The sequence below is a fragment of the Alosa alosa genome, chromosome 1, assembly GCF_017589495.1.
Source record: "Alosa alosa isolate M-15738 ecotype Scorff River chromosome 1, AALO_Geno_1.1, whole genome shotgun sequence".
Lineage (NCBI taxonomy): Eukaryota > Metazoa > Chordata > Actinopteri > Clupeiformes > Clupeidae > Alosa > Alosa alosa.
Genome location: NC_063189.1, coordinates 4,947,760 through 4,958,923, shown reverse-complemented (window position 1 = coordinate 4,958,923; position 11,164 = coordinate 4,947,760). Strand labels below are relative to the sequence as shown.

Below are 11,164 nucleotides of genomic sequence, written 5' to 3'. Positions count from 1 at the left end.
CACTTGGCGTCATTGGATTTCACACACGTGTAAAAGAAAAGCTAACTTTTATGCACAAGCTACGTTTGATACTTTTTCTCTGTCTAAATGTTCACTCCTCGCACATCTAACTTACATTTTACAATGCAGAGACTGTAACTACAGATATACTAGTTATAAATACAGTAATCATTACTTTATTTAGGCAGAATAAGTTCGTTGTGGTTTCAAAGCTCATTAATGTTAACGTTAGCGGTCTTCCACTGATATTCATGGCATTAGCTAGCTTTGTGGTTAGCTAGTCTATGATGAGCCATAATTTAGCAATGGATAACGTCACACTGCAAATTGTAAAACATACGCTTTCAAAATAACAGGCTGGGGAGAGATGATACTTCTCACTGCTATAACTGTCACGCTATTAAAGAAATACATCTTCAGTCACATTGTCAAAAGTTAAAAGGACAGACAGTCAACTACACTGTAACAACGTAATGTAATTACTAGCTAATTCCGCTTCACTCTCAGCTTATTTAACAGCAGCAAAACTGGACATTGTTTTCACGAATTTTGTCATGCTTATTTGAGTTAAGAGAACTGATGGGGATGTTATTAGAGTGCATGAAAGTGCGTTTAATGCGGCTTCAACCGTTTAACGTAGAAACGTCATTCAAACTGCGTTGCGTAGGTCTTACTTATGTGACTTCAGCTATGTATTTTTCAACTTTGTAACTTTTATACTTTTTAAACTATTAATTAAAAACTACTAAAATTTCCCCATTGACTTAACATTAGATTATGACATCACAATAGCAATTAGAATCCTATGCCAGGTGTTCAGGCCACCTGGAGCCACTGTCTCAGGCTTTAAGCATACAATATGGCTATATTAAGACTGCAGATCCTGTTCAACTGCTTCCTGTGCCCACAACTGTTTCAAATTAAAAGTCCCTTTAAACTATCCAACTTTTAAACTGTTCAACTGTTATCAACTGTTGTAACTGTCAGTCAACTATGATTCCCATCAACTGTATCCTCTGCCTTCAACTGTTTCATAATTATTCTATTAAGACTACACATTCTGTTCAACTGTTTCCTCTCTCCACAACTGTTTCAAAATAAAAGTCCTCGCTACAATAATTCCCTATTAAATAATTTAACCATTTAAACTATCCACCTATTAAACTGTTTAGTCATTCCAACTATATTAAACCTCATCTACCTAGCAAATAATTTAACCATTTAAACTATCCACCTATTTAACTGCCCAGTCATTCCAACTATATTAAACCTCATCTACCTAGAAAATAACTTAACCTTTTAAACTATCCACCTATTTAACTTTTCAGTCATTCCAACTATATTAAACCTCATCTAGGCTACCTAGTTCAGTCAATCCAACTATATTAAACCTCATCTGCCTAGCAAATAATTTAACCTTTTAAACTATCCACCTATTTAACTGTTCAGTCATTCCAACTATATTAAACCTCATCTACCTAGTTCAGTCATTCCAACTACATTAAACCTCATCTACCTAGCAAATAATTTAACCTTTTAAACCATCCACTTATTTAACTGTTCAGTCATTCCAAGTATATTAAACCTCATCTACCTAGTTCAGTCATTCCAACTATATTAAACCTCATCTACCTAGTTCAGTAATTCCAACTATATTAAACCTCATCATGTTGGTTGCCAATTAGCACATCATCTGTTTTAACAATATATTTCACACCATGTGTTTTGCATTTTCATGCACTAGTAATTCCCTGGAATTGCGTTTTCTAGTTTTAATTGTTATTCAAGCAATATATGTCTCGTGACCAAATCACCATGAACACACTTCACTGATGATCTCGCGGATAACTGGTTCTCTCTGCCCGACTCTCGCTGGATCAGCAGGTTGCAGGATGTGTGGCGCGTTATACACGAGTGTTGCCAGCAGGGACGGTGTAGAGTGCCCTCTGGTGGACAAACTATACAACGCCAACACTCATGACATGGCTGAAGGGTGTTTCGTCCGTTTTTATTTTATTTTTAAAATATTCATTTATCGGCCATTATAAATGCCGATACCGATAGTTTGGAAAATGCCTAATATCGGCCCGCAATTCGTAGATCCGCAATTCGGTGGACTTAACAGCGACCGTTTGTTGCTCCGTGAGATTGCAGCTCTTCACTGTTAACGTTAGTCTGCAGTTGGCAAGGCAGCTCGCAGGTCAGCAACAGCTCGGCGGCCACGGCAGATCTTTCGCAGAGTAGCTAGCCTAGGTCCAGCTGTCCCGAGAGATCCCCTCGACCAGACAGTGAAGTGCTGCACCGCTCACGGATAGATGGAAGGATGTCCGATGCCCAGCTAGGGCAAAAGCTAGCCATAGCAAGCTCCCAATGGACAAATGTCAATGACATCAGCTGACTTAGAAGCAGTAAAAAGGACTAAGAATAACACGAAAACTATCAAAAATAGCGTAAATAAATAGGGAAAACATTTAACTAGACAAACCAATACAAAAAATAAACATGACATTACATAAAATTACGAACATTACATAAAAACAAACAAAAACATGATGCCAGACGGAGCGGCGTGCGTCGCCAGCGTCCCCATAACCTAGGTGTGTGTGTGTGTGTGTGTCCACTCCTAAACACCATCTCAGAGCTAGGCTATAGGTGTGTGTGTGTCCATTCCTAAACACCATCTCAGAGCTAGGCTATAGGTGTAGACTACTCGTATTCATTTGGTAGCCTAGGACACACACACACACAGGTTGGTAGTAAGAGGGCTGCAACAACTTGGGATGGCCAAAAAGAAGGCTAACAGCGTGCAAAGTACTGTGCCGAACTGCTGAAAACTACTGAACACCTGACGGACCCACTGCAGTTCGCATATAGCAGCGGTCCCCAACCACCGGGCCGTGGACCGGTACCGGGCCGCGGGACATTCCTAACCGGGCCGTAGCCTACGACATGAGTTTAAATAAAAATGCATGCAAACTAAACTAAATTTAATTCGCAATAATGTCACGTTTTTACATGGCATAGGCCTATATGCAGTTGTTTGATTGCACGATGTTTGCATTTTGCAAGGTCTATTTTTTTTACGCCTGTCTGTCCCGCCTTCAACACTTTTACATATTGCCTTCAGCGCCTGCGCAGCCTCAGGTCAGCTCACTTCACTTGATCAGTTCTTGGCTTAACGGTATGTCACAACGGTTAGCTAAACTGCTAGAATGAGCAACAAAAACAAGCATCTTTAGCAGGTCACTGGCCAGAGTGTTTGAGTTGAGAGAGCCGCCGCAGAGATTTCTTACAGAAAAAAAGCAGCACATTTTAGTGATGAGGACTGGGTGTCAAAACTCGCTTACCTGTGTGACATATTCGGATTGCTTAATGACCTCAACCGGTCACTCCAGGGGAGAATGAAGACTGTCTTTAAACTGGCAGATAAAGTCGCTGCATTTAAAGCCAAGCTTGATTTGTGGGGACGACGAGTGGACCGGGGTGTATTTGATATGTTCCAAACAGTAGTGGGGGTTTTGGGAGAGACTGAGGCAGGGCCCTTTCTCTCGCAGCTGGTGAGCGATCACCTTGTTGCGCTTTCAAATGAGTTTGAGCGTTACTTCCCATCCTCCAAAGTTCCACGGCAAACCAATGAGTGGGTCCGCAACCCATTTGTCAATATCCCAAATAGTCCTAACTTGTCAGCGCAGGAGGAAGAGCAGTTGAAATTGCAAATGACGGTGGTCTTAAGAGTGTCTATAAGGAAAGCTCTCTGGCGGGTTTTTGGATCAATAACAAAGCAGAATATCTCGAGATAGCCGTAAAAGCGCTGAAGACGTTGCTACCATTTCCCACCACGAGGCAGGGTTTTTGGCAATGACTGCAACTAAGACCAAATTGCGCAATCGACTGGACATATCAAACACACTGAGGGTGTCACTGTCTTCCATCATTCCATAAGCAGGGCTCCCACTGATTATATTCGTAATGCACATTTAGTTCCCATGTTTTGTTCCCATATTTTGTTAAGCATGTTCACACGTAGGCTATAGATGTAGCTTCAAGTTGTTCAATATTCATAGTTCATATTGTTCAATTTTCACTTCTTCAAGTTCACGTTTTTCACATGTTTAAGAGATCGTTACTTTCACTGTTCATACATAACTGGAGCTAGTTCTTTTCAAGTAGGCCTAATGCATGCACAACACATATGGAACATGGAACCCCGCTGCCGGTCCGTGGAAAAAAAATAGGAATCAAACCGGTCCATGGTACATAAAAGGTTGGGGACCCCTGGCATATAGGACCAAGAAAGGGGTTCAGGATGCCACCATAACTCTGTTGAATTACATCTATAAACACCTTGAGAGTCCAAAAAATCATATTAGATTGATGTTTGTTGACTTCTCATCCGCCTTCAATACTATTCAGCCACACCTACTAATCCAGAGACTAAGGGATAACTTTGGTCTGGAAGGTAGTATTGGTAGCTGGATTTTGGATTTTCTTACATTGAGGACCCAAAGAGTCAGAGTAAATGGCCATTTCTCTGATCTATCTGTAACATCTACTGGCTCACCTCAAAGGTGCGTTCTCTCTCCCCTGCTGTACATAATGTACACAAATGATTGCCGTAGCAATTTTGAAAACCGTCATATATTGAAGTTTGCGGATGACACAGTAATAGTGAGCCTGTTAAATAGCACGGAAACATCGCATGGTCCTGTGGTTGATTACTTTTTAAAATGGTGTCAGGAATCTTTTTTATCCTTAAATGTTTTAAAGACAAAGGACATGTGCATTGATTTTAGAGGTGTGCAGCCTTCTCCGGATATCATAGTGATAAATGCATATCATAGTACTTACTGTAGGCACTTTTCTTGACAACAAGCTGACATTTGAGAAAAATACTGACTCGATCTATAAGAAAAGCCAGCAGCGTCTTTTTTGTCTTCGAAAACTCTCCAAATTCCAGGTTGACTCTACCCTGATGACTATGTTTTATCATTCTTTTATTGAGTCTGTTATTACGTTGTCCTTTATTTGTTGGATTCAGTCCTTGAAAGGAGAGGAACCTGCTGAACAAGGTTGTTAGTGTTAGTAGCAAAATTATTGGGCTTGGACAAGAAACTTTACAGGATCTCTGCAACAAACAGCTATTTAAGAAAGCAAACTCCATCTTGTCTGACTGATCTCATCCTCAACATCAACAGTTTCAGTTTCTACCATCAGGTTCATTGCTCAGACTCCCATTTGCTAAAACAAATAGATTCAAACACTCCTTTGTTCCTTCTGCTGTCTCCCTTCTAAACGCTAGGAGGAAAAGGTAGTTTACTCACCTATGACAATGATGTGCACCATGTTATTTATTATATTATGTGTATTTATGTATTTTTTGTAATTTTGTGTGCTCGTACTGCTGCAAAACTAATTGCCCCACTGGGGGACAAATAAAGGCATTACATTACATCTCTGCTATTATTGGCAGCCGCCACATATGGCGTAGACGTTGCTACTTATACCCTTAAGAACTGAGTATTGCGCTTGTTAAGTTATATATCACTTAAGTTAAGTGATATTGTGAAGACCTGGTGCATGCTACTGGTCCATTGGTTTGCGTATGTATTGTACTGCATTCTTAATATTTGTGTCCCTGTACCATTTTCTTCATGTGGACATAAATAGATGGTTAAAATGTGTGCATGCGTGTGTGTGTGTATATATATGTGTTTGTGTGTGTGTGTGTGTATACTGTGTGTGTGTATACTGTATGTGTGTACAGTATGTGTGTGTGTGTGTGTGCGTGCGTGCGCATTGATCATTTACAGCCAGCTGTTTAAAGCGACACTTGAAGCGCTGAAAGCAGTCACACACACTACACACTCACACACACACGTGCCAACACACCAAGGATGGATATTAGCACCAGCCACCGATAAGGATTTACTTGAGTGGAGTGGCTGATAGAGTGGCTGATAGATGAGTGGCTGATAGATGTTGAAAGGTTAATTTCCACCCTTGCAACACACACACACACACACACTAGTGCACACTCACACTTGTGCAATCAGGGGTGATAAGAGGACAGCAGAGGAGCATAATGGATGACTGATCTGTGTAAGGACCACAGAGAGGCAGAGAGAGAGACAGAAAGAGCAGGACAAGACTCTCCTCACACACACACACCTGTTGTCTATGTAGTAAGAGAAAACAAAGGGTTAATTATATGGAGTCAAAATAGAGTCTTAATATTGAGAGCTTGTGTAAAGATGTTCACAAGTTTTGCAGCTGTGGAAAAGGAGTTCTGTATGTGCAAAGACATTTCGTACCTGTAGAAATATTTTGTACATGTGTGAAAAAAATATGTACCTGTAGAAATATTACTTGTGGGTGGTCGGGTGGGAAACGCTGATTGGTTGGCAGTAAGCAATGTGCTGATTGGCTCTTCAGAAAGGCAGTAAAATTAGGGTCAAAAGTCTGTAAGCATTGTAAATCAGTTTCACAAGCTCATACTTTCAGTGTTGGGCAGGAAAGCATCGCGTAGGAGATTCACACACGTACAAAGTATTTGTGCAGGTACATATTTTTTCCCCACGTGTACAAAATATTTTTACAAATACACATTTCTTTCACACAAGTACATAATATTTCTACAGGTACATCTTTTTTTCACACATGTACAAAATATTTCTACAGGTATGAAATGTCTTTGCACATGCAGAACTCCTTTTGCACAGCTGCAAAACTTTATTACACACGTGAACATCTTTTCACAAGCTCTCAATATTAAAGACCCTATTTTGACTCCATATAATACATTGATAATAAATGTGTAATAAATTCCATTAAGAGCTTCCATGACTTTCTTGTTTGCACATTTGGGTCACACCAGCCTGGAGCAAAACTGCCCCAAATCCATCTACTGCCCCAGATCCATCTCCTACTGCCCCAGATCCATCCTCTATTGCCCCAGATCCATCCCCTACTGCCCCAAATCCATCCTCTATTGCCCCAGAGCTTTCTCTACTGCCCCAGATCCATCCTCTACTGCCCCAGATCCATCCTCTATTGCCCCAGATCCATCCCCTACTGCCCCAAATCCATCCTCTATTGCCCCAGAGCTTTCTCTACTGCCCCAGATCCATCCTCTACTGCCCCAGATCCATCCTCTATTGCCCCAGATCCATCCCCTACTGCCCCAAATCCATCCTCTATTGCCCCAGAGCTTTCTCTACTGCCCCAGATCCATCCTCTACTGCCCCAGATCCATCCTGTACTACCTCAGATCCATCCTCTACTGCCCCAGATCCATCCTCTACTGCCCCAGATCCATCCTCTATTGCCCCAGATCCATCCTCTACTGCCCCAGAGCTTTCTCTACTGCCCCAGATCCATCCTCTACTGCCCCAGATCCATCCTCTACTGCCCCAGATCCATCCTGTACTGCCCCAGATCCATCCTCTAGCACCCCCCTCCCCCCGGTCTCTTAGTACGGCCCCATCTGTCTCCCTCTCCCCCTGTCACATGTGGAGAAACATCTGTATCTAATTACAGAGTGTGTGCATGCACATGCATGTGTGTGTGTGTAACGGATGCCAGCTAGCTTAGCTGTGCTTGTGGAACGTTGGTAAACCTCACTCCCCGACGCCTCAAGAGTGCTGCTGGCATGCAAGCCAGTAGCCTGGGCTATTGGCTCAATTGTTAGCGCGCTCGCCTCCCGATCCGAGGGTTCGCGGGTTCGAGTCCGGGCGTGTGCAGGGCTGAATCGCGCATGTTCAACACAACGCAGGTTACATGTGTGTGTGTGTGTGTTTGTGCTCAACTGAGTGTTGAATACTCCAAAACATTCTGGATTCCTGCGTTGCTCTGACAAGTCTGTGCAGGACTATGCTGGAACACACACAACACACCGCCAGCTGCACACTCATCATACAGACTATACACACCTATCACACACACACACACACACACAGCTGAACATTGGGTGCAAGGGCGTCCATAAGGGGAACTGATGGTTTGGATGGAAAAGAGAGAGCAGAAACCACACACTGTCAACTTCCCTTTCAGCGGCTCTTAACTTCCCTTTCAGCGGCTCTTAACTTCCCTTTCAGCGTCTCTTAACTTCCCTTTCAGCGTCTCTTAACTTCCCTTTCAGCGGCTCTTAACTTCCCTTTCAATTCCCACTTCAATTTCAGTGTCTCCTCAACTTCCCCTTTCAATAAAGAGAGACAGGAGAATACACGCTGTGGCACGGCCCATCATCCTCCTTCCTGGGGTGTGAGAGAGCGCTGAAGCATGGTAACACCCTCTTACCACAATGCGCATCTTGCCCAGGGCGCAGGTGGCACATCAGTTGCACAAACACACAGCGCCCCGTCATCCAGTGTGTGATCACCCGGCGCTACATTTGACTGACATGTGTGTGTCTGAGTGTGTGTGTGTGTGTGTGTGTGTGTGTGTGTGTGTGTGTGTGTCTGAGTGTGTGTGTGTGTGTGTCTCCTCATTAGAAAGTCTCCAATTCCACTTCAATTTCAGTGTCTCCTCAACTTCCCTTTCAGCGGCTCTTAACTTCCTTTCAGCGGCTCTTAACTTCCTTTCAGCGGCTCTTAACTTCCTTTCAGCGGCTCTTAACTTCCTTTCAGCGGCTCTTAACTTCCTTTCAGCGGCTCTTAACTTCCTTTCAGCGGCTCTTAACTTCCTTTCAATTCCCACTTCAATTTCAGTGTCTCCTCAACTTCCCTTTCAATTCCACTTCAATTTCAGTGTCTCCTCAACTTCCCTTTCAGCGGCTCTTAACTTCCTTTCAGCGGCTCTTAACTTCCTTTCAGCGGCTCTTAACTTCCTTTCAATTCCCACTTCAATTTCAGTGTCTCCTCAACTTCCCTTTCAATTCCACTTCAATTTCAGTGTCTCCTCAACTTCCTTTCAAGCGTCTCTTAACTTCCCTTGGCGGCTCTTACTTCCTTTCAATTCCCTTTGTTCGTGTCTCCTCAACTTCCCTTTCAATAGCGGGTTAACATGCATCTCTGACTCACCTACATGACTGACATGCTGGTCAGCGTTGACATGTGAGCAGGAACTAGGCCTACTACAGCCCAGCAAACCTCACCGCACACACAGCAGTGACAGGTAATGAAGTCTCCGCTACATGCACTAAGCAACCTGCTGAGCAGGATATCAGCAGCCGACACCTAACAGTTACAGGTAAGAGCCATAAGCAACCTGCATTAGCAGCCCGACACTAACAGTTATCCACATGATGTGCTTGAGCACTAAAGTAGCGAGAGACTGCAGCTTCTTACAGCACATCAACCCAGGCCACCATATAGCGAGAGACTGCACCTTCTTACAGCACATCAACCCAGGCCACCATGTTGGCCAAAATATCATACTCAATCAAACACACATAAGCACAACCATACAGACAGCTGAACAGAGAGTGCAAGGGCGTACATGAGGGGCCTAGGCCAACATATTGGGCCACAATTTGCCCTGCACACATCACGAAAAGATAGTATGAGGTATTATGAAGGCATATCCATGGCTTACTACTCTTGTGTAAGATCGAGGACACACTATCTGAAATGTATCGCCATTCGCAGAGGACAGAGCTTACTTACTTCCCAGCGTCCGTAGGTGAGCAGGAACAGGGAGAGGGGGATAGCGGTACCGGACATGGCGTGCGTGGAGGGCATACTGTACTCGGAGTTGTAGAACATTTCTACCTTGACCACGGGCGGCGAGGCGGGCCGCGGCCACCGGATCAGGTCCTTGGTGCACTGGCCCACGTACATCACCCAGACCCAGACCACGATGAGCCGCCGACCCACGTAGGCGTCCACGTTCCAGATGACGAAGGGGAAGAAAGTGATGTAGAAGAGTTCATTGCCAAGTTCAGATCCGAAAGTGAACAAGTAGAATAAAAACGTATTCTCGATGAGAAACTCTTGCCCCGCGTCTTCAGTCAGAGAGTTCTTACGCAGAGGTTTAACAGTGCTAGTGGGGCAGGTCGAGTCGTCTGTGACCTCCGACATGTCGTCAAGGCCTGGGCCGTTACTTTCCGATACTTCCCCCATCTCCTGCGGATGTTCGCCATCGCTGGTATCAGCGGAGTGGGGATTATTATAGCGGTTATGACACCCTGGTTTCTCCCCCGTAGTTTTCGACACCGCTGTTTCTAATAGCCGATCATCACTACCAGACGCCGCTGCCCTACAACAGTTGTCAATAGAGATACTTTTTCGCTGCCGCAGATGATCGGCTGCCTCCCCCTCTCCTCCTCCGTTCAAACGGACCCCGTTGCCATACGCGCCGTTGCTGAGTAGGCTCGTCTGCCTCGCTTCGGTACAGTCTGCTGGGTTTCTTGAGAATGTTCCTCTTACGCCACACATTTGTTGGAATAGCGCAACATGATGCGGGTCTTGCAGATAGTGCCAAAGTTGTAAGAACTGCGTTTTCAAAGTACTTGCCATTGTGTGACAACTAATGCTACGTCCAAAGTGAAAATGTTCGGTGCCTCAGTGATCTAACTTACCAACTCTACTAGCTAGTTCAGAAGATATCCTAAACCATGACTTATGAGTAAGCACTAGCAGCCTTGGTCACTGCGAAATTTCGATGTCAGCGATAAATACTTCGAAGTAATTAGCAGTTATAAAATACTACATCCGCGGATCCTTGAGGACAATAAGAGCATTTCCGTCTCATCCAGGTAATGGTAAGAATACATGAAGGCATCGAGGGCTTGTGATAACCCATGTACCGCTGTGCGTTCAAATCCGCTATTTCAGGTCACTGGTGTCTTGTTACCACTGGACCGAAGCTCTGAAACTCGAACTAGCTCAGTAAAGGGGACACTTCCGGTAATGCTAGTGAGAGTGAGTTTGTGGTTAAAAGCATGACACATTACTTCAAAATAAAGGTTTAATTAATAATAATAATAATAATAATAATAATAATAATAATAATAAAGTGTCGGCTACACAGGAAGTTTTCCTTTGAACCATAATAAGTATTTTCATACAGTGTATTTGCATTATCCCACATTGTTTTTTCACTTCATGTTTAAAAAGAATAGGCCTATATATTTAGGTGATGTGATCATGTTGATCAATACATGTAGAAATGGCCATTTACTTGTGAAAAATGGTTAAAATGAGTGTGAAACCTTTTAACAATAAGA

At 43.6% G+C, this 11,164-nt stretch overlaps 1 protein-coding gene across 1 annotated transcript in view; it reads right to left on the bottom strand.

Moving 5' to 3' along the window:
* sgpp1b (sphingosine-1-phosphate phosphatase 1b) overlaps nucleotides 1-10,798 on the bottom strand; it is a 20,403-nt gene extending 9,605 nt beyond the window's left edge. The window contains exon 1 of the mRNA XM_048254258.1: nucleotides 9,603-10,798. Coding sequence (XP_048110215.1) covers nucleotides 9,603-10,454 — 852 coding nt within the window. The 5' untranslated portion in view covers nucleotides 10,455-10,798. The remainder of the gene's footprint in view (nucleotides 1-9,602) is intronic.
* Nucleotides 10,799-11,164: the final 366 nt, after the last annotated feature.